Here is a 25,671-nt window from a genome sequence, read left to right as displayed (position 1 = left end):
AGGGAGAGCATGGGAGTGTATTGATGTTGTTGTTATTTGGTTTTTAGGAGCATTAGCAACTAAGGCCATATTGCTCCAGGGATATGCGGTGGTCATTCCGACCTTTCCACATCCTCTGTATTTGGTGGTCACAGGCTCGAACCCCGGTCTAATCAAGAAGCGTGTGCTACGCACTGCCGCTCCTGCCCACCTGGCTACGGAGGCACCGGAGTGTATTGAACCACTGAGGTTAGTTATGAGGGCATCTTTGGACTTTCCTTTGCATTGGAGAAGTGTCAATGTATCACCAATACATAAAAGTGGTTCTAAGAGTGAAGTTGTTAACAACAAGACGAGTTAGTCTGACTTCAGAGGTTGGAAAAATCTTAGAGGCAATGATTAAGTGTGCAATTCAGGGACATTTAGAAGATATGGCATTCCAGTTGACTGCCAAGGCAGACAACTTGGCTTTGAGGAAAAATCACGTTTAACTAACTCAGCAGGCTATTTTTACACAGTTACTCATAAGCTGTATTTAGGGAACAATTTCGACAGTTTATTTGGATTTTAGCAAAGCATTTGACTCAGTCCCTTATGACAGAGTACTCTATAAGCTTGAACAGGCTGGAATTACTGGTAAGATTCTATGATGGATTGCTGGGTTGCTGCAAAGCAGAAGGCAGAGGGTTGTGATTAATGGATATTCTTCAGATTGGTGTTACATCAGGAGTGGGGTCCCTCAAGAATCAGTTCTTGGACCACTGTTGTTCCTCATTTTGATAAATGACATTAACGAAGGGATAGAAGGTGAAATGTCAAAATTTGCGGAGTAATGATCAGTGCCAAGCAGTGCTCCTTCAGAATGACTTGAACAAACTTCAAAGATGGTCAGAGAAGTGGAAGCTATGTTTTAATGCGGCTAAATGCAAGGTACAGCAACCTCCAAGTAAATCATACAATACACTTGATGGGGTAGAATTAAAAACAGTGGAGGAGGAAAGTGGTCTAGGAGTACAATATGGCAGATATGAAGTTTTCTGAACAGTGTAAACAGGCAGCCAGGAATGCCCATGGTGTCCTATCAAGTTATCAAACGTTATTCTGTAGAGATAGGTCCTAATCACACTGTAGGAGTCAATTGAAAGACCACATTTAGAATACTGTGTTTAAGTATGGAGACATCTGAAAAAAAGACATTGAAAGGGTCAAAAGATGGGCAACTCGAATGATGAGATCAGCAGAAGGAAGACCATATGAGGAAAGGCTTCTATTATGTGGGCTACAGAGCTTGGCAACCAACCAGGCAGCTAAGAAGTGAAATGATTGAGGTTTATAAGACTCAGAGGTTTGTTTGTTTGTTATTTGGTTTTTTAGGAGCATTAGCAACTAAGACCATATTACTCCGGGATATGCGGTGGTCATTCCCTGACCTTTCCGCATCTTCAGTATTTGGTGGTGACGGGCTCAAACCCCGGTCTAATCAAGAAGCGTGTGCTATGCACTGCTGCTCCTTCCCACCTGGCTACGGAGGCACCCACTCTGAGAGGGATTAGTAAGATGAATGAAGATGGAATTCTCACTGTTCTAAACAAATTTTGAGTCAAAAACAACCCCTAGGTATTTTAGTTCTGATACCATTATTATGGTTTTTCCATTAATTTTAATTTGAGGGGATCTTCTTAAGGTTCCTTTCAAAAGTATGGATTTAGTGATATCCTGAGCATGTGCATTTGTGCCCATTCATGCAACTGCAGGAGAGGGTACAATGCACACTGGGTTGTTTTGAGTCAGAAACAATGGTTGTTTTTGATTCAATTAACTTTTTATCCCCATGTGGCATACTTGGAAAAAAAAGTGAGAAACTATGCAGGCAAGATTGGCAGGATCAGTCGGGCTGACCAGGGGCTCAAAAGAAGGACACTGGCAATCATATACTGAGCAGTGTTCTTGCCTGTCATCATCTATGGAGCTGTTTGTTTCAGGATTTATTAGGCGCATCGGCAACTATGGCCATAGTGCGCCATACATATGGTAACTATGCAATGCACCTATGGAGCAGGTGCATGTTTAACTGCATGGCCATAGTCAGAAAGAGGAAGAAATTGGAGACAATTCAGAGAACAATACTTCTCACTATCACCAGAACATGTTGCACTGTGAGCACACCAGCAGTGCAGGTGCTGGCTGGTGCTCTTCCACTTTACTTGGAAATAGCCAAAACAGGCTTGTACTACAGACTTAAGAAGGACATACCCATAGAAATTCTGAGGGATAGCCCTTGACACAGCCAATAACATCAAGGCTAAAAGGAAAAAATAGCCACAAAGCTCCACAAGCTATGGCAAACTAATTGGGTGCAGGAAACCAGAGGTCTCGTTACCAAAAGGTTTCTGCCACAGGTGGCAATGGTTTGCCAAAAGCCACCAAAGTGGTATGCTTCTGGACATTTCACAACATTTATATTGACAGGTCACGGCTCCTTAAAGGCTAAATTAACTTCCTTGGGGCTGTCTGATGACCCAAACTGCACCTGTGGTGAGAGTGAGGACTAGACACACATTCTCTATGAATGTATAATCTATGACATCTCCAGAACTCAACTAATAGCATAAATTGATCCCCTTCCCAGGGTACAAGAACATTTATTCATAATAGAAGAGTGAAACTATAAAGCTTAAACTATAAATTTTACACGAAAAGTATTTGAAATGAGAAGAAATATCCAGAAGGCAATTGAACCCCCCCCCCCCCCCAGCAGGCAAACAATAATCAATAGCTAAAAATGCCCATGTCTTTCACCAGGCCCAGAAGATGATGTTTTAAACTGACAGGGCATCTGTACTCAGCACCCTGACAGAAAACTGAACGTGACTAAACCGGATTGACTGGGGTTCCGCACACCATCAGACGTACTACCTTGTCTTATGCAGGGACCCGGGGGGGGCTCCAAACAACAGATATGTAAACATGTAGGGAGGGAGGTGTACAGAAGGCCAGGAAAGCAGCTTAGCTGAAAAAACATTAGTAAACTTGCAAGGGGGTGCAATGCAGAATGAAAGTGTGTGAAAGACTGAGTAAATGGGTTGGGCACTGAATGATAGTGTGTTTTTTTTGTTGTTTGTTTGTTATTTGGTTTTTAGGAGCATTAGCAACTAAGGCCATATTGCTCGGGGATATGCGGTGGTCATTCCCTGACCTTTCCGCATCCTCCGTATTTGGATGATAGTGTGTGAAATAGGAATTGTGGTAAAAGGGAATGAGTGCTAGGTTTGGTGAAAGAGAGTGACCCAGTAAGGGAGCAAGAGGGAGTGAATGAGAATTATGGTAAATGGGACTGTGTGAAGGAATGAAAGAAACTGGCTGAATGAACAAATACTTAATAATAGAATTTTTTTTTTTTTTTTTTTGGCTGGTGCAGCATAAGCCTCGGGCTTCCTTGCACTATATGGCTAATAATAATAAATAATAATAATACATTTTAACTTATATACACTAAAATTACCTTACATACACAAATATAAAAATTACCTTATATACACAAATATAAAAATTACCTTATATACACAAAAACTCTATTACAATACTAATAACATATACTGCATTCTACATTGTCTTGTAAATCACAGCCAGGCCAGCACCCCAACTGAAAAATAATAAAGTTGGAGTGATCTGAGAATGCAGGACAGAAAGTAAGAATTGAACAAATGAGAAGAAAACCAGAAGAATGAATGAGAGTGTGATTGTGTGAGTGAAAGAAAACAAACCACATAGTGCTACAGTTAAGTACTGACTAACCCTAGTTTAACTTCTTCCTAACTCTACTTATTTAGCCTTGATTATTATCTACTAGTATATTAATTTACATTACACACCACTGCACATCCCCCCCTGGTGTTAGAGGATGAATAAGTGAAAAAAAAAATAATAAATAAATAAATATATATATATAAAACTTCCCAGAAAATGTAAGAAAAAAAGTATAAAACTAGCATAAAATTTAATAAAAAAGTAAAAAATAAGAATAAAATGCAAGAAAGAAGTACAAAAACAGAATGAGAATATGGATTATGAGTGAAACAAATGTTTCACTCATAATCCATAATGTGTATCTCTCCCACCTGTCCCCTGGATAGGATGATGGACAAATGGCCTAAGCCCATCTAAGCAGACACCCTGCCATGGCTACTTAGCTGGCATGGTGTGGGACACTGACCCCGGCCAGCAAGGGATGCCCCCACCCGGCCAGTGTGGGATAGAGCACTAAAATGCACTCTCCAACAGAGGGATCCCTTTCCCTATGGTCTTTCACTCCTAACACTTGGGTTGGTTGTTCTCTCATTCCATTTAAGGAAGGGCCACCTAGTTGTATCAACTGTAAGAGACGTAAGAAGGAATATCAGCACTCAGTAAGGGACAGTACATGTCCTGAGCTGGGCATTACAGACAGCACGATTAAGGACTACCAATGAATAATAGTTATAATAATATCAATACAAATTTTAATCTTGGTGATGGAGCTGTTATTGGAGTTAATGATTCACTTGCTGATTCTCTTGCATCTTTGCTTGCTGGTATTAGGATTATGCAAATTAACGGTCAGTGTTTTAGAGCAGTATTGGATGAAATTCGAGCGTCTGCTGAGCAAAATGCTATTGATATTATTGCAATACAAGAGCCTTATATTGTGAAAGTGCAACCCGGATATACTCCAAAGGTAACGTATAATTCAATCAGTCTCAGAGGAACTTAAAACATGTATTGTGGTATTAAATAATCGGCTTGATATTACTATAATTAATGGTTTATACAATAGAATGGCTACTTGTATTTTGGTTACATATTTGAATTTTTATCTAATTTCTCTATATTGTCCTCCATCAGAAGATTTTAATTTATCCTTGAATTATCTGGAAACAGCTTTAAATTTCTTAGGTCCACAGAATGTCTTAACTTCTGATGTAAATGCTAAATCTCCACTAAATGGAAGTAATCATCATGGTCATATGTTGGAGGAATTTTTTTTATTAATAACAGTTTAAATGTGATAAACCTACCTCAAGTAGCAACAACCTTTTCCAGATCTGTTGGAGAATCAACTATTGATGTGACATTAACTAATTTTCATTTTAAAGCAGTTGTTAGTGATTGGGTGGTGATTACTGATTGGACAACAAGTGATCGTTGGGTTCTATTTTTTGTCATTACTGATTTTTCTAAACCTGGAGATCAAGTTTTACTACAACCAGCCTTAGTCAGATTTTCCATAAATCACATAAACTGGGAATTATTTGACTCCTCCAATTGTCCAGATTTCCCCAAACAAGACTTTTCATCTCTTCACTCTTTTATGGCTACTGAAATTGCTACCTTATTACACCAGTCATTACTTAAGGCCTCATACAAATCGGCTAGCAAGAAAAAGATTAGTTTAAAGACCTGTCCCTGGTAGACCTCAGAATTATCTTCTTTAAGGAAAAAGGTACATCAAGCCCATCGAAAATATCAGTGTCAACGTAGGAATTGGCATTTTGATGAAGTAGCTTATTTTTACTCTCAATATATTTCACTCAAACATTACGTTAAGGTTATTGCCACACAGAAGCAGGAAACATGGAAGGAGTTTGTTCACAGTGCAGGTAATGACAATCCTTGGGGTCTTATTTATAAAGTAGCTTGTAAAAAGATTCATTCTTTAGATGTATACAGGACTGCGAAGGAAGATTTCTGGAGAATACTGATTGGAGTAATACAGTTAATGTTATTCTTGACAGACTATTCCAGTGGATGACCTAATTACCAATTCTGTTGTACATTCTCAAATATTTGAGTTGCAAATTCACTTTATACCACCAATACTAGACAGAAGAATTTACCATCGACGAGTCAACCTCTGTTGCTAAAAAGATTAATATTAAGGAATGCCCAGGGACAGAACTGGTTGAAAACATATTTATTTTGTGATTATTGAAATTGCATGTTTCTAATGCAATTGTAGGGATACAATGCCCACATCTGATGACAATACTTCAAATATATTTATTAAATGTTATAACATTAGTTTACAGCTGACCAGGCTAGCCAGGTGGGTAAAGTGCCTGCCTAGCAACCCAAAGGTCGCGGGTTCGATTCCCGCCTCGGGCTTGGATCAAAGTACTGCAAAAACCTTGGAAGGTGCATTATGGCCACAGAAACCTATGCGCCAACAACTATCAAAAAAAAAAAAAAAAAAAAAATTAGTTTACAAACATGAATATGTGTACCTGTTTTTATCCTTAATAATCCTAACAGCCCATATATTGCTTTTTCCATGAGGACTCACAAACAGGTCAGTAATATCCCACTTCACAACATGAGAGCACAATGCCAGTAAATTGGCTTTTATTCTTGCTTTCATGTATTTGCCTGTTATATAAACAATAGTTATAAATCTTATCATAAAAATAGTGAGAAAAAGGCCGACAACTTTGGAAGTTTTTAAAAATGTTTACATTGCCTTCATCCTTGCTTTTTTTTTAATAATGAACCTAATATATCATTTTCAGTTGCAGATCTTGAAATTCCTCCTTCAAAATCCTCCTCCAGAATTTCCTTCAAATGTTTAGTGTCCTGGGATACTAAATGCTAACAGATATTCTCAATTCTGAGAATATATATAGAATATTATATATCAGCATTTATATAAATATATATATTCTCAAGCTGTCTACTGAAACACTTTTATTCAGTCGTATGTCTTACAGTTAACAAATTAAGACATAGGACCGAATGCTCTATCTCTGTCACTGCATTTGTTGTGCCCATTTGTCCTCCAAATTAAAGGTTATCCTCAGTTGACAGTAATTATTATTATTATTATTTTTTTTTTAATTGTAACCAGAAAGTTTTATCTAAAAATATCAGGGAGCAATACAGCAAAAAATTCTACATCCTAATGTAATCAAACTAAATTGATGAAATCAACCCGACTAAAATTATTATTCAATTACAATTAGAGTATTATTGGATGATACCATTCAATATGCTTAGACATGTACAGAAACATGTCACAGCTTTTATCTTTCTCTCTAATTCCACTTACTATTCAGATTATTATAATTTTTCTTGCATCTCACATAGTTGACACTAATAAGCTTTCAATTATTAGACACAATATCTACTTTATACAATAAATGTGTGAAATATCACAACAATTGCGCTTATATGCTTCAAAAATAAGTAAAATTATAAAGGACAGCAAAAATTTCAATAGATATTAATGTCTTTGTATACATTCAATGATGGCAAGAGATTCTTTTTGGAGAAACAAAGGGTGGACTTTTATGTAAGAACCAATTACTGTAAAAAAAAAATACAAATATATATATATATATATTTTTTTATGTTTTTTATACCTGGAGCTCCACATACTGTATTAATCTTTGTTTGCTGACTGGACAGTAGCTCATCCAACAATCGTTGGGCTGTTGGAAGAATCTGAAACAAATGTTACATATATTTCAAAAATATTTTAATAACAAATTTTCCTAAAATACCAGAATATGCAAAAATTTCTTCTTATATATCAATGCTTTGGATTTAAATTTTTTTTTTTTTATTAATACAAATTTTTTATTTTATCCAACAAAATAAAATTCAGTGTCTATAACTAATACATTACAGTAACTATAAGTAATTAATAAGTCATACATAATAATATTTTAAATTAAATAGATTAATTTTAATCCATTTAATTCAGCAAGTCATTAATTCAATTATTACAAAATGGAGATATTATCTATATAGACTTTATACAAGAAGTTTAGTGATGCTTCACATAATAAGCGAGTGGAATGCACTGTACTACCTAGTGTCTGGCAGCCTAGGTGAATGTTGCTCCTTGTGTTTATATTTAGTTTTGGTGGAGAATTATGTGTCTTAAGGTGCTGTTACAACTAATTTCTCTTTAAGAAATAAAATTATTGATTAATTCTGAGTTTAACATGCTGCAATACTCCAATAAGCTTTGTAACCTTTCAGATATGGAAACAAAGGACTATGTTTGTTGGTGGCTGCACTGAAGCCAATACTATTTTTACATTGCTTAAGAATTTCTCCTAACTAAGAGGAATCTGGATAATAAAAAAGGGAGCTTTCTTTCATAGTAACCAATTTCTTAGAACCTCTCTTATAAGACTTAATCTCATGGTCCAGTTGGATATTATCTATATACAGCCATTCTTTCATTGACTTGATCTCTCTCTCTCTCTCTCTCTCTCTCTCTCTCTCTCTCTCTCTCTCAGAATCTTTTTATGGGGTAGTAGTAGAAATTGCAAATGATGCAAGAAAGCAAGCTTATACAGCATCAGCCAAAAAAAAACAGTTCACCGATCCATACCTTCCAAGAATTTGTCTAGTTCTCCCTTGAATTTATTCAGCCCATCCACTTCCACAACAACTGATAGAAATGTTCCAACACCCAACCACCCGCTGGCTGAATGCAAATTTCCACACATCTATCCTGCAACCATCCAACCACAACTTGAATTTATGTGCCCTCATGTGTGCAGTCTCAGTAAGTGGAAGAATACCATTAACATTCAGCCTGCTCAATCCATTCAAGACTTTAAACACCTCAATCAGATCTTCCCACATGTACCTAATTTTCAGATGCTGCAATTTGCAGAACTGAAGCCTTTCTAGGTAAGAACCCAATTTTGTTGCCTTCACAAGTCTAGTTGCCCTTCTTTGCATCCATTCCAGCAGATCTCCATACTTCCTAAAGTAAGGCCACCAGATCTGTATACAGTACTCAACATGCAGCCTAACCATGGCCTTATACAAAGGCATAACCACCTCCTTATCCCATCCCTGCTAGCAAAGTTTCTGTATATATCATTGACAAAATCCCATGAGCTATCCAGGCAGCAAGTCTGCACTGCTCAGAGAATTTCATGTCTGACTACACAATTACCCCCAGGTATTTTTCATTCTCCACTACTCTGAGTGTAGTACCACTCAGTTGATAAGTTACTTTGGGGTTACTGCTACCCATATGCAGTACCTTGCATTTGTCAATGTTAAACTTTGTAATGTAATAACTGAGAGCAAAGTGGAGGAGAAATTGTTAAAGTTAAACATAAGAAAGGTACCTGGGGTGGTGGAATCTATGCAATTATATTAAAGGAGGTGGCAAAGGAAATAAGCAAACCATTAACCATAATTATGAGATCACTCAAAGGAAGTCGCCACAGTCTGGAGATGTGCAAATATATCCCCAATTCACAAAGGTAGATCGAAGGGTGACATGTGTAATTACAGACCAGTTAGTTTAACTTCTGTTCCGGGGAAAATAATAGTCACTGGTTAATGATGCATTGCAGAATCATCTAGACAAGACTGCAGCAATAATGCAGACACAGCATGGGTTTGCTAAGGAAAAGTCTTATCTGACAAATTTGATTGGATACTATGATGTGGTTACAAAGGAACTGGACAAAAATTAATTTTGATATCATATCAAGGGCAACAAGATTAGTGAATGGAACAAGGGGGTGCTCTTACGAAGAAAGGCTTAAGTTTTGCAAATTACAGTGTCTGGGGACTAGGCACCAGCGAGGTGATCTGATAGAGGTGTATAAAGCCTTGAATGGTTTGAGCATGCTCAATGCTGATGGGATTCTTCCTCTTACTCAGAATAATCACCTGAGAGGGCATAAATACAAATTGAGAAAAGACAGATGTAGGATAGACATGAGGAAATTTGCCTTTAGCCAGTGGGTGGTTGGTTGGTGGAATAGACTTCCATCCCTTGTTGTGGAAGTTGATAGCCTAAATAAGTTTAAGGCTCAGCTGGACAGGTATTTCGAACGAACAGAGGGGTGAAGTGGAAGTGGTCATTTTTTATTTATTTATTTATTATTATTATTTTTTTTTTTGGCTGATGCTGTATAAGCTTGCTTTCTTGCATCAAATGCCTCTACTAATGCTAATGCTAATGTACTTGGATTTCAGGAAAGCTTTTGACACTGTTGCGCATGGAAGACTTCTGTATAAATTGGAGCGTGTGTGTGTGTGTGTGTGTGTGTGTGTGTGTGTGTGTGTGTGTGTGTGTGTGTGTGTGTGTGTGTGTGTGTGCACGCGCGATGAATGTTTAATGGTGCATAAGCTACACTGGCTATAGTGGCAAATTGGAGCAGAATGGTATTAAAGGTAAGTTGCTACAATGGATAAAAGGGTGGTCAAGTGGGAGTGGTAATAAATGGACGCTGCTCTTCGTGGACTAATGTTATTAGTGGAGTCCCACAGGGTTCGGTGTTGGGTCCACTGTTGTTTTGTATATTTATCAATGATATATATACGTAATGATAAATGATAAATATAAGTAATGGCAATGTGCTACTGCAACAAGTTCTAGAAAATTTCGGCAGATGGACTGAGAAGTGGCAACTGAAGTTTAACATTGACAAATGTAAAGTAGTACTTATGGGTAAAAGTAACCCCAGAAGAACGTACGAACTGCATGTTGCTACACTTAGGATGGTAGAAAATCAAAAAGACCTGGGATTAATTCTGAGTAATTCTTCATATCTGAGTGCACACAGATATGAAGTTTTCTGAGCAATGCAGACAGGCTGCCAGAGCAGGTCATGGGGTTTTGTCAATGATATATAGGAATTTTGCTAGCAGGGAAAAGGAGGTGATTATCCTTTTGTATAAGGCAATGGGCAGGCCATGCCTTGAGTACTGCGTACAGGTTTTTAAGCCTCATTTTAGGAAGGATGTAGATTTGCTTGAGCATGTACAGAGAAGGGTAACAAGATTGGTGAGGAGAACGAAGGGGTCCTCTTACCAAGAGAGACTTAAGTTCTGCAAATTGCAGTGGCTGGAGACTGGGCACCTGCAAGGTGATCTGACTGATGTATATAAAGCCCCGAATGGGTTGAACACAATGAATTCTGATGGAATTCTTCCACTTGCTCAGATTATGAACTAAGGGGGCATAAATTTAAATTGAGGAAAGACAGTTGCAGAATAGATGTGCAGAAATTTGCCTTTAGTCAGCGGGTGGTTAATTGCTGGAACAAACTTCCATCTTTCATTGTGGAAGTTGATAGTTTAAATAAATTCAAGGAGGAACCGGACAAACTTTTAGAGGGAATGGAAAATGGTTGTGTGAATTTTTTTTTTTTTTGGCTGATGCTACATAAGCTCATATGCTTACTTTCTTGCATCACATGCTTCTATTACTACTACTACTACTACTAATTTACAAAAAACACTTACTGTGATACATCTCAGAGTTAGATTACTGAAAACAAATATGCCGAAAAAAATTATACGTGGGTCTGTAGGCATCTGCAAGACAAGGAATGAGAACTACTAGTGCCTTGATCATTATTGATTTCACTCATAAAATGGCTTATTTACAAATAAATGTATTTGTTTATTTATTCATTTCAATTAGGAGGATATGAATAATTGCTAGTAATTCCAAGATGATTAAGAATTAATTTAAATGTTTAAATTAATTCTTAACAAGTCAGACTGATACCATCTTCTAAGAAATGTGGATTAGAATCAATAAATGAAAAATACATCAACTCACAAAGATAATTTAAAATGTGAATTACAGGAAAGTTAAGCACACTAGCCATCTACCAACTTTGTTCAAATACTCGACTACCTAAGCAATTTTAATCAATATAATATTTTATTTTTATATTATATATTTTAATATATTTTTTATTTATGTATATATTTGACAATTGGATATAATATTGTAAACAAAGTTGTAATTTCCACATGTAAGGCCATACAGCTGTTGTAGTGCAATTTACTCTTCATTAATAAATTTTATTAATAAAAAAAATATAACAAAATGAAATATTCATTTTATTACACCCCCTTAAAATCTTACGTTCTTTAAAAGAAGTGAGCGTATCAAGCAGGAGGCTTTACCTCCTGCTTGCTGCACTCACTTATTTTGCTAGTATATATTAATGCTTCTGCTAGTATCTATTAATTAAATGTTATTTAAAGTCAAAGAGTTGATGGGGAAAAAAAAAAAAAAAAAAAAAAAAGAATAAATAAGGTATGACAAATGCATATAGAGAGTACAACCCAGATAAGAAATTCCTGCATAAGAAGTTTTCCCCTGTATTAGGTTTGGTTTCTTAAGTCCCAATTTCATTTCTATACGTTGTAATGTATTATTTTCCCACATAAGAAGTTTCCCGAGTAAAAGGTTTTCCAGCATAAGAAATTTGTGATAAAGAATACAGTGTATTATTATAATGACATTTTCCCACTTAATACGTTTTTTAAGCATAGAAATTATTTATTTTAAATATTAAAAAATATTAAACAACAAACATTTATAATAGTATATGGTAATCGAACAAGTTATGGTAATCAAACAAGTTAGTGCCAAGCATCATTCTAGTTCATAATCGTTTTTGATATATCTCATATTGTGATGCTTCACAACGAGTTGCCCTGATATTGTGCTACCTCCAATAAGCAACGCTTTGCCAATGGAGAAGACCAACGTTACTTATGCTCTGTGGATACAACCACACAGGGGTGGTGGGATGGTAGTATCTGCCGAGAATCCATTGGTGGAGTGTTGGTACAAACTCACTTTGAAAGTGAGTTTGTACCAACAGTGAAACACCACTTGCTTTCAAAAAAAATTAAGAAAGAGCTCCATCACTGCCCAGCTCATCCTTCAGCTGATGTCCTGTTTTTTATATACAGTGGAATCTCATTAATACAAAGTTCAAGGGACCTAAATTTTCACGTTTTGTAATAACGAGGTCCTCCAAAAGTATCAAAATTTTACAGTTTTTTTTTTTTTTTTTTGTTGTTGTTTTTTTTTTTTTTTGGTACATACTGTATACAGGGTGTCTCAAAAATATTGTTATTGGTACAAACGTTTGGGGGAGGTAGGGTAACATCTAAAGGAATGTGAATCGCATAGGAACCCAAAACTGGAAATGTTACGGGGAAAGTAGTAGCAAAGGCACAAGAAGCAGAAATGACACAAGACAGTAATTAGTGGCAAACATTTATTTGACATAATATTAACAATGGAGTACGAGATGGATGCATTTCATGATGTTACAACAGATGCTCGAAGGTTCCACCATGAGACGCGATGCATGCGTGACACCGACGCAGCATGGATTGGCCATATTGCTCCGGCGATATGTGGTGGTCATTCCTGACCTTTCCACATCCTCTGTATTTAGTGGTCACAGGCTTGAACCCCGGTCTAATCAAGAAGTGTGTGCTACGCACTGCTGCTCCTGCCCACCTGCCACACTTGATGTAATACTTTCCCAAGCAATTACAAGATTATGGATAGCATCCAAGACATTCCAATTTGGCTGCAAATTGTTCCCTCCTATGTTGCAGATCAAGTACCTTATCAGGCAGGCTCTATATGCTCTCTTGAGGTTATAAATAATGCCTTGATCCAGTGGTTGCATTAAACTGATGGTATTGGGGTTAAAATCAACAGCCGTATATTTGTCAACTTAACTGTCTCGGCAGAATGTGCTGTACAATGGTCTAGAATCATCAAAATGTTTCTTTTTTCTGAAGCCATTCTTCTGTCCAATTTTGATAACCAAGACTGAAAAATTCTGACCATAATTGGCCTCATAATCGCAGGGAAGTTGGTTAACTACTTTAAAACATCTTGGCTTAGAAAACTTACCTTGAAGTGCAAGTGGGCGTAGTTTTGTACTGCCATCTGAATTGCAGCATAACAGAACAGTGAGTCTTTGTTTACTTAATTTTCCACCATGACAAAACTCTCCTCGAACAGCAAATGTTTTGTTTGGCAGCAAATTATAAAATAAATCTGTCTCATCAAGATTAAAAATATCCTTTGCCTCATATTTTTCAAGGATGGACCGTACAGAACACAACCAGTCAGTAGCCTTTTCTTTGTCAACTAATCCAAACTCACCGCAAAAATTTTTGGAAACCAAGTTATTCCTGGCTTTAAATCTTTGGAGCCAGCCACTGCTGCATTTGAAGTCGCTAATCCCATGTTGCTGAGCTATATAATTTTCCTTTTCTTACAAATTCAGACTTGATATTGGCAAATTAGATGCACACATTTGTTGGTACCACTTGAAAAGTTTTGTTTCAAGCTCCTCATGTTTTGCACCACGAATTCATTTCCTGTTTTTCATCGCTGCTCCAGTGTCACACACTTCAAGTCTTTTTTGGTTTTTCAGTACTGTAGATAAAGTAGGTAAAGGGATGTTGTATTCCTTTGCAATGTCCGTTTTGCTTCTTTCCATCCTATCAGCCTCTCGTATAATTTTTAGTTTAATTTCCAGGCTTAATTCTGTCCATCTATGTTTTGTCACCATAACACTGCTAGACAAGATTTAATATAAACAAAAGACAAGTTCTGCAAAAGACATCAGCTCAGAAAAAATGGCACATAAAATAGATTGCTGTATACAATATCAAAAGACATCAGCTCAGAAAAATTGGCACATAAGGTAGATTGCTGTATACAATAGCAAAAGACTCTTTGAATTACAACAATTACAACTGACCTTATTCCCGCGGAGAGCGAGGGAGTGCATATAAACAACTTAGAAAAACTTTTTATTCTTTTTGTTAATTTAACAACTCATCCTTCAGAAAGATGTTTTTCAGAGTGCACTTGACATTATAGCTACTATAAACTGCTTTTGTTTACACAAAACTAATTTCTAACAAATCAGTGCCATCTTTCGGGAAGTAGGGAGCCAAGTGGCTGGGGGCACATAGCTCCCTAATCGGATCGCTCTGCCAAGATTTGTATTAAACCTACAAAATGACAATATTTATTTCTCACAGGGTGAAAAACAACTTTGTAATACATATTAACCGAATTTTGTAATAAACGAATATATTTACATAGAAAAGCCTATCCTTTCACAGGGGAATGGTATGTGCTTCATATAAATGAGTACTTTGTATAAACAGAGTTTGTATTAACGAGATTTTACTGTATCTCATATGTGAATGCCTTCACAACAAGTTGCCCTGATATTGCATTACCTCCAATAAGCAATGCTTCACCAATGGAGAAGACTAACATTACTTATTCTCTGCAGATACCACCACACAGGGATGGTGGGGGTGGTAGTATCTGCTGAGAATCCATTGGCAAAGTTTTGGACAAACTCACGTTCAAAGTGAGTTTGTACCAACAGTGAAACACCACTTGCTGTCAAAAAAATTTTTAAGAAAAAGCTCCACTGCCCAGCTCATCCTTCAGCTGATGTCCTGAAATCAAAAGATGGCAAGATCAGAGTCACATTTCTGCCAAGGAACACAACTTCACTAATTCAGCTTGTGGATTAGGGCATTATTCACGCATTCAAAGCCTACTATCATGGTGAGCTACTTGAAGGTGTTGTGAACTAAGAAATTCAAGTTCTAGGATTTCTGAAAACATTAATACTGAAAGAAATTTCAATGAATAATGGATTAGCAATGGAAAAAGTAAGCAATTTAAAACTGCTGGATAAAATGCACTGTAAAATAATTAATAACCTTGAATTAGCAGCACTTTCAGAACAAGAAGCAAAGGCTACTTGTAACATACTTGGTGGCAGTCTTGGAGCAAAATGACCTGGCTGCTTGGCCTGTGGCGGATCAGGAAGCTACAGCTGCACATTATCTGAGCAAGGAAAAAATTGTAGCCTCTGTGAATTGTGGGAAGAAAATCATCAAACAGAATGCCAGTGACATAGGGATTGACTCAGAAGATAATGTGAATGGCTCATGTAAGGAAAAAGCACCAGAAATTACAAAGTGCTTATTTTTTTTTTTTGGTGGTTGTTGGCGCATCGGCTTCTGTGGCCATAATGCACCCCCCAAAGTTTTTGCAGTACTTTGATCCAAGCCCGAGGCGGGATTCAAACCTGCGACCTTTGGGTTGCCAGGCAGGCACTTTACCCACCTGGCTAGCCCGGTCGGGGCACACACACAAAGTGCTTAAACATCAATTAGATGATGGCATGGTTAGAATGCCAGAGTGATAGTGAACATCTTCATTTATTGCATCTGACCACTACTGAGAATTATGCACTGAAAAAACCCTGTTGTCAGTTCTGGTAAACTAAATTATATGAAAATTTCAAAATGCATAAAATGTACAGTAATACCCCGACTTACGCGAACTCGGAGTTACGCGGTTCTTGATTTTTTCGTTTGGCAACACTGCCGCCCACTGTCTTCAAGGTCATTTTTCATATGTTATCGATATACGGTGCGACGGCAGAGAGCAAAAGATGAACAAAATTCAACTTTACTGCACATGAGCTGCACACATATACAATAATTTGTATTCCAACTGTCATATTTATATGTGTGCATTCAAATTTCGTGCTCAACATTTGTCGGAAATTACATCGTTTTCACGAGAGAAATGGATCGCATCGGTCGAGCCGTATATAGTCAGTCCTCGTATAACACGTGTTTACACTACACGAATTCGATGATACACTATTTATAAATATGGTAACGATATCTTATAATATAACACGAACCGAATTGGCATATGCACGATTCGCCTTTCTGTTTACAAGAAATGGCAGTCGAACGCAGAATCACCCCAACCGAATGCAACACGATAGGAATGAAGAGTAGATTCTGAAAATGTATTTGTTTTAGGGGAAACACATTTCACCATAATAACGTAAAAACCAACACAATTCCAGCTATCGGTAGGCAATTAGATTGAGTTTACTACCAGTTTATAACAGATTCCACTAGCAGAAACGCAGCTGGATTTTTATTGTTTTGTGGTAGTAACCCCTAGAAATGTGAGGTGTTAATAGTGTATCTCTGCCTTTATGGTCTTGTTTATTCAGTTGCTACGTGCGCGAAGCTTTGTTTATGCGTATCAAGGGTGCCTCCTCGTTTTGTAATTGTGTTTTATTCCCTAAAAATGAGTAAAATTCTTAAAAGGTGTGAAAAGGAAGCGTACTGGTGAAGACACTGCAGAAAAAGAAAAGCAATTATCGATAAACAGAGGCGGACTGGGTCAAAAATTCTTACCCGGGAAAATTTATAGTGGCCTCATACTATGGTTTATGGCCAAAATCACACAGGCCCACCGGGTTTCCCCGGTAAGGCTTATGGCCAGTCCACCTCTGTCGATAGAGAAAAAATATGAAATTGTGAAACGCTTTGAGCGAAATGAAAGACCATGTGATATTGCATGATACTACAGACCTAAATGAGGCAACGGCGAAAAGCACATGACAATTGCAAACTTGACAGAAGGTCTCAGCTCAATTGAAAAGGGCTTAAAAATTTTAGAAAACATAGACTCCAACGAAGAACGCGTTATAGCTACAAAGCAAGGAATGAAAAAAATTATTAGCTTGCTACGAAGAAATTCTGCGTGAAAAAAAGAAGTCTGTGTCGTCAGACGAATTTGTTAGATTTTATGAAGCCATCGACATCGAAATAACTTTTTTACATAAGTCATTTATTTTTTTAATACATATTTTGTATTAATATGTATAAAGAACTGCAATTTTATTAATATTTTTCTTCTAAACTAGTATTTTTGTTAGTCCTTGGTCCCAATTAAACAAAATTTATATGTATTTATATGCAAAGTTGTACTCCGACTTACACGAATTCGACTTAAGCAATTTTCGTCGGACCCACCTATCGCGTAACTTCGGGGTATTACTGTATTCTATAACAGCATTATAACCTTAATACTTTGTCTTTTAGTCCATACTCATAAAACATTAGTAAATAAAGTATTTATTTACTAAGTAAAGTGTATTTATGTTAAAAAAACTAGCAAAAAAATTGTAAATTGTTTTCAACTATAATGTGGCTTATAACACAGGTATTAAAGTTGTCACCTGACACCTGCATTGGATGCAATGTCACTTCATGACAGCTTAACTATAACAATAACAACGAAAGAAGGAAGTTGTACAGCATTGTTTATTGATGCAGAAAATTTACTTCTTTGAGAAAGAAGTAGAAAGAAATTGTCAACTGGAGAATCATCCAAACCTTAAAAACAAAAATTAGAAAAGGGTTAATACTTACTAAAATATAGTAGACTGGTAGTACAGATACAGTACTTTCTTAAACAGACAAATGACACTGACAACCATACAAATTGCACAGAGCAACAGTAGTAACTAGATATACAACATATCAGAGAGTTCACAAAAAAAAAAAAAAAAAATCAGGATTTTATGTAATCACTGCAATAACAAACTGAATCACTGATTACAAATAAATGTAGATTTTTCTATCTATTAGTATGCCTCTGATTGGGACTTCACAGTAACATTACACAAAGGAAAACATTATCTGTGATTGCAATAAGCAATGTACACTGTATATAGTTTTGCACAGAATGGAATAATTGAAGTGATAAGTGTTTTTTTCCCCTCCATTTCCTTCTTGTCAATTTCATAATCAACTAATTTGCATATAATCGATTATTTCGATTATCATTCTTAATTATGCCCACCACTACTTTTATCCCACAGGGAGGTGGAGAAAATAACTGCTGTAACAACAGCTTTTCAATTATTATTTTTATTTATTTATTTTTTCCTCTCCAAAGAAACCAACACCCAAGATAATTGCTGATTCAGCACTATGAAATCAAATACAGAATTCTACCTTACAAGTCTCAATACAGAATATTGTAACTTTTACTGATAAGAACATTTATATTGGTAAAAGTTGTTATTAATATATACCTCATATATCACAAAATTATACCCCAACTTCATTTTCCAAAAAACTAATGAAAACTTATCAGACAAGTATATTCTAAAAACAAATATTTCTAACCTGTTGGGGAAGCTCACTGATCAAATACTGAGCAAATTTTTGCAGCTGGTCTTTGCGAAGTCTCGAAAGGGATTCGGATACGGGTGCTCTAAGACAAACTTGATTTGGCTGTAAACAAATGATATTCATATACTATTTTCATGTTTTAAAGCAATTAAAAATTAACATAACTTGTGTTTAGGAATTTTTGTATTTAGGAACAATCTAAATACAAAAATTCTAAATTATAAGTACAAAAAAATTACAAAAAAAAAAAATCCTAAATACAAAAAATTACAAAAAAAAAAAAAGAAAAAAAATTCTAAATAATAAAAAAGATGCAGACAAACAAATTTTTATTTCATTTATTTTATTTTATATTTATATTTCATTACAACATGTTTTATGCTATTTATTCCTACCTATTAAAAATGTAAGAGAACATATTTTCATTTAATGAGATAACATATATCAGGGCTAATTTTATGTGTGCATGCATATATATATAGAGTGGGCCATTTGTTAGTTCACTAAGAAGAGAGGCAACTTGCCAAGAAGTAAATTACCAAACAATTTCAAAGAATTAATTGAAATGTAATAAATAACATCATATAAATATAATATTAATAAAGTAATATGGGCACAAAACTGAATTCAAGATTTAAATTGTACAAATTGTTTCTCAGTAAACTGACATACAGACACCCAGCACATGTACTTTTTTACCAGTAATTATTTGTGTGATTGTTCCTTATGCCAAATCCATTTCTTATCAAATGTCAAAAAATTAAGCTAATTTATAATACATTCAAAGAGCCAAAACATTATAACCACCTAGGAGTAATATATATAAATAAGATAGGGCAAATGCACCTGAGTGCACAAAGCAGCAGTAAAGGATGCAAAAGTTTATATGTAGGGTTGAATTAATAGTAGTAGTAGTAGTAGCAGCAGTGGCATTTGTTTTTTTTTTTTTTTTGGCTGATGCTCATGCAGCATCAGCCAAAAAAAAAAAAAATCACACCATTCCCTCCAAATGCCTGTCCAGTTCCTCCTTAAATTTATTCAACCCATCAACTTCCACAACGACAGATGGAAGTTTGTTCCAGCAATTAACCACCCGCTGGCTAAAGGCAAATTTCCGCACATCTATTCTACATCTGTCTTTTCTTAATTCGAATTGATGCCCCCTTAGGTTCGTAATCTGAACAAGTGGAAGGATTCATCAGAATTCAGCATGCCCATTCAAGGCCCATTCATAATAAGTCAGTTAAGTGTGAAGATGGAAGTGTAAATTACAAAAAAGCTAATAGAAAAAGGATAGCAGAAATATGAGAAATTGTAGGTGTGAAAAAGAAAGAAAGAATGTGAATATCCTATATGTTATAATGAATTAAGTAAAATTATAGGCTGAATTGTAAAGCCAGAGGAGTGGCCTGTAAAGTAAAAATGATTAAGTTTGCCCACCCATATCTAATGCTGGCTACTATTACTTTTGTTAATTTAATCATTTTGACTTAATCATTTTTACTTTACAGATCACTCCTCTCTAACTGGCTTTACAATTCAGCCTATAATTTTACTTAATTCATTATAACATATAGGATATTCACATTCTTTCTTTCTTTTTCACACCTACAATTTCTCATATTTCTGCTATCCTTTGCCTATTAGCTTTTGGCATTTTGTGTGATTTACACTTGAATGACTTATTAATTCAACCCTACATATATACATATATATATATATATATATATACATATATATACATACAGGGTGTTTCAGTTAAACGTTTCAGAACTTCTAAGAGGGGTAGGATACATCCTGACAACTCGAAATCATATAGCAATGTGGGGTCGGAAATGCTTTCCTGAAGCGGTGTTGTACACAGAAGCACCATAAAGAAAAGAGACCGTACGTGAGAAATCGTTTTAATAATACATGAAAAGAAGCAAAAGGTACATGGATTAAAGTAAGTGTTCGAAGTTTCTTCCACGGGCTACAATGCACGCCTCACATCTCCGACGCATGGACATCCGAACATTCTGGAATACTCCAGGCGAATTTCGAATTTCTTCGGCAGCTACTGCGATTCTTGCAACCAGCTCCTCAGCATTGTCAACAGGGGTGTCATAAACTAGCGATTTCATATGACCCCAGAAATAAAAATCAAGACATGATAAGTCAGGTGGCCGAGCAGGCCAACGCACGGGACCACCACGTCCGATCCACTGTTGACCAAATGTGACATCCAGGTAGTTACGAACATCTCCGCTATAATGGGCAGGGGCTCCATCGTGTTGGAACCACATTGTCTGTTGCGTCGATGCAGAAATCTGTTCATCTCTCAAAAGTTGTGGCAATACTTGCTGCAGAAAGATCAAGTAGATAGGTCCGGTTAGACGACACGGTAACAGGTAAGGTCCGATGAGGTGATCTCCCATAATACCGGCCCATGCATTGACCGAAAATCGAATCTGTGCTGCACGACGTCGTATTGCATGCGGGTTCTCAACAGCCCAGATATGGTCGTTATGCGTGTTGAAAATTCCTTCCCTTGTGAAGGATGCCTCATCGGAAAACAACACTTCAGCAGGAAAAAGGGGATTTGTAGCACATTTTCCAAGGTACCACTGTGCGAAAGCAATACGAGGTGCATAATCCTCCGGTTGCTGTGTCTGGACACGCTGCACGTGAAACGGATGCATGTCTTGTTCTCAGAGAATCCTCCAGACGCTGCAATGGGAAACCCCGACTGCGTTTGCTAGACTTCGTGTACTCGTTCTTGGATTCCCCTGTACATGCTGCAGCACATTCTGTTCGACGGCTGGAGTCCGTGCTGTTCTTACCCTGTCCCTGTCAGCTCTTTCAAATGAACCTCTCTCAGCTAACCTCTGGTGCAGTCTTGCAAAGAAATTATGACTGGGAATACGCCTCGTCGGATATCGTTCCGCGTACAAACGCTGTGCGGCTGGCCCACTACAATTTGCAGCCCCATACGCCAAATGCATATCGGCTAACTCTGCGTTCGTGTAATCATCCATCCTACTAACTTGGCGTTCTTGTTCAAGAAATTCGAAATTCGCCTGGAGTATTCCAGAATGTTCGGATGTCCATGCGTCGGAGATGTGAGGCGTGCATTGTAGCCTGTGGAAGAAACTTCGAACACTTATTTAATCCATGTACCTTTTGCTTCTTTTCATGTATTATTAAAACGATTTCTCACTTACGGTCTCTTTTCTTTATGGTGCTTCTGTGTACAACACCGCTTCAGGAAAGCATTTCCGACCCCACATTGCTATATGATTTCGAGTTGTCAGGATGTACCCTACCCCTCTTAGAAGTTCTGAAACGTTTAACTGAAACACCCTGTATATATATATACATATAAAATATATGTAGGGTTGTAAGTAGAACACGAGAAAGAGATTTTATTGAATTAAATCTAATGAATGTACGGTATACACTGGGAGCGATATATGGTATGAAAAAGAGGAAGAAATGGACCGGAAATTACAATAAAGATAAGTGAAAAAGCGACCAAGATGAAAAAACATTGCAGTGTCCTTTACAATTTCAGTGTCATCATCAGAGGTCATCCACCGAAATTATGAAAAAGACAGCAATGTTCTTGCAAGTAAGGACCAAAAGAAATAATCGGTCCATATTTATTAAGCAGTTTAGACCTTCAAAAATCTAATTTTATGCCAATCCACGTAATGGTTTCCTTGCTGCCAGAGGTATGGTGTTTGAAGACAGGTCTTGAGCGCTCATTTTTGAGACCGCACGGTCTGAACACTACGGTTCTGACAGTGGGAAAGATGTCCCACATTTTGCAAAATTGATATTGCCTTCCTCGAGAATTATTAGCGAGTTGGACTAGTAGAGTTGGAAAAGAAGCTTCCTATATCCAAAATAAAGGTAATCCCTGTTGAATCATAAAAAAAAAATTTATATATATATATACACACATTATGGCTGTAGGGTACGTTTTGCTAATGCAGTGTCCCTTAGCCATAAGCTATATTATCTTCTTTTTAGTACTGGCATCTTTTACCCCCCTATATTAATTAGCCTCTTTATACCATTATTCTTTATTATATATATGTAGATGATACATACATATATATATATATATATATATATGTAGATGATACATACATATATATATATATATATATATATGTAGATGATACATACATATATATATATATATATATACATACACACACATATATATATATATATATATATACACATACATACATACATACATACATACATATATATATATTACCCCTTTTTTGGTGATATTTCACATTTTTCGGAACTGGTACCTTACAAGGGGGGTACCGCTAAATTATAATATAATTGGCATTATTTTAAATTTTATATCGGTTTTATTAATTGGATTTAAAGTGCTAAATTATATAGGGGACTTTCGGCTACTGTTTATGTCTTATTACCTTTACTTCCCTCTCCCTGTTGGTTTATTTTACGTTATTTTTATGTTAATTTTCGCTCTACTGTTTTTGCCATACATTTTATTTTGTTTTATTTTGGAATTATCGGATATATCTGGGCATCATGTGGAGGATGTGCATTTTGCTACCTCTAATGATAGCTTAATATTTATTTATTTTTTCTTATTTTATGTTATTACATTTTCACTTTTAAGTCATTATTTAAATATAACTCAGTGGTAGTAGTGGGTTGATATGCTAAATAAGCAGCGCCTGTGCCACCATCTACTCTCATTTTATTTTTATATAAGCTGGCTAAGCTTACATTTTGTCAGTGGTATGGCTCTGCTCTAGAGTGCTATCTGTTCTATAATTTATTTCTCGCTGCATAAGGACCACCGCCATGCAAATCCTCTGCATTTGTGGATCGATCAGAGGAGGAATGGGTGGTTTTGTTCTTCGATCTTTTCGCCTTTGCGACGATTTGTATAGCAATTGAAATGCAGCGATTCCATGACCATTATTGGCCTTGTGGTCCTGTCGATATGGGGCATAATGGTCAGTCTATTATTTTGATATTTTGTTTTTTTCTTAGTAGTACTTTTAACCCCTTTTTGGTGATATTTCGCATTTTTTGGAACTGGTACCTTACGAGGGGGGCACCGCTAAATTATAATATAATTGGCATTATTTAAAATTTTATTAATTGGATTTAAAGTGCTAAATTATATAGGGGACTTTCGGCTACTGTTTATGTCTTATTACCTTTACTTCCCTCTCCCTGTTGGTTTATTTTACGTTATTTTTATGTTAATTTTCGCTCTACTGTTTTTGCCATACTACTGCCTTATGTTTTATTTTATTTTGGAATTATCAGACATATCTGGGCATCATGTGGAGGATGTGCATTTTGCTGCCTCTAATGATAGCTTACTTAACATTTAATATATTTTTTAAAATTTTTTTTTTTCTTATTTTATGTTATTACATTAACTTTTAAGCCATTATTTATATATATATATATATATATATATATATATATATATATATATTACTGCACTATTACTGGTGAATCAAGATTCCTGCTTTCTCATGTTGATGGGCAGGTGTGTATTTTACAGCAAGCAGGTAAACAGCTGTAACCAGACAGAATGGTTGGACGAAAACAGGCAGGCAGCAGTGGTATCATAATTTGGGGGGATGTTTTCATGGACATTACTGGGTTCCCCCCTTAAACAATCCCTCACTGCTAGATCCTACCGCAGCATTGTTTCGGACCAAGTTTTGCTCTACATGGTGACCATCTATCCAGATGGCAATGTATTCTTTCAACAAGACAATGCCCGATGTCACAAAGCCAGAATTCTGCAGGAATGGTTCAAGGATCATTTCCAAGCATTTCATGTGTTCCACTGGCCACCAAATTCCCCCAAACATCAATCCCATTAGACATTTCTGGGATGCAGTGGATCTCAGCACTGTTTGTTATCCACAGCCATACTCTGTTGCAAACTGCGGGATGTCCTCCTGTCCAGGAAACCTGAGGACACTTTCCGCAGTCTCATGGAGTCTGTGCCAATGGGTACAAGCAGTTATGTTGAAAGGTGATCCAACATGCAATTAGGCAGGTAGTCGTGTTTCGGCTCAAGAGTGTACAACAAAAAAAAATATTATAAAAAAAATAAAAGTATAGGAAATTCTTCAATTCTTATGTGAGTTATGAGAATTGAAGTGTTAAGAGAATTGAAGTTCCCTCATAACGTGTGGGAAAGAGTAGCCTTGTGCAGGCGAAGTTTTTTCTGTTTTATTAGCTTAAATTGGCATATTAACTTATTTTCTAGAGTAGCTTTATATTCCTATTTACGATACTTAGTTCAAAGTTTAACTCAGATAAAGATTTTGTAGGTTATTATTTAGTATCGATAAAGGTATCCAATCCACGTGTTACAAGTTTTGCAGTTCCGCTGAACGAGAAGTTTTTAGCCATATTTAGCTGCTTTATTGACCAATTGTTATATTAAATTATTTTCTATAAGAAGCTTATAGACCAAGTCAAGATCCTTGGTTTATTCTGAATTGAGACAGTGAGATTTTGGAAGTTAATTAATACTTAAGTGTCCGTAGATTTCCCATTCGTAACTTGCCGCCATTGTCATACGATACAACGTTATATCCTGAACTAGATAGCGTTAGCTTAGTATAGTATATTATATAATATTGTCAATTAATCAGAAAAATCTATTAATCTTGTTAAACTTCATTGTCAATTAAATTGTACTTTTTTAACTAAATACATATAACAACTTAGATTTTACAAACGTAACATAATTAATTAATACATAACTTGATATGGAAGTTATATAAACAGAACTCGTAGATAATACTTGATACCGAAAAATATATATAGATATAT

General features: G+C 36.1%; 1 protein-coding gene across 3 annotated transcripts in view; it reads right to left on the bottom strand.

Moving 5' to 3' along the window:
- Window positions 1-25,671, bottom strand: part of Dora (zinc finger SWIM domain-containing dorado) — a 729,579-nt gene that overhangs the window by 565,043 nt on the left and 138,865 nt on the right. For all 3 annotated transcript variants that reach the window (XM_090389614.1, XM_090389612.1, XM_090389613.1), the window contains exons 5-6: window positions 18,817-18,924; window positions 7,371-7,452 (exon numbers count right to left, since the gene is read on the bottom strand). In XM_090389614.1, coding sequence (XP_090245740.1) covers window positions 7,371-7,452; window positions 18,817-18,924 — 190 coding nt within the window. The remainder of the gene's footprint in view (window positions 1-7,370; window positions 7,453-18,816; window positions 18,925-25,671) is intronic.

Source organism: Mastigoproctus giganteus, chromosome 2 (assembly GCF_048544385.1).
Source record: "Mastigoproctus giganteus isolate SK-2022 chromosome 2, ASM4854438v1, whole genome shotgun sequence".
Taxonomy (NCBI): domain Eukaryota; kingdom Metazoa; phylum Arthropoda; class Arachnida; order Uropygi; family Thelyphonidae; genus Mastigoproctus; species Mastigoproctus giganteus.
The sequence above is the reverse complement of the archived record's forward strand: the minus strand, read 5'-3'. Positions and strand labels throughout refer to the sequence as shown.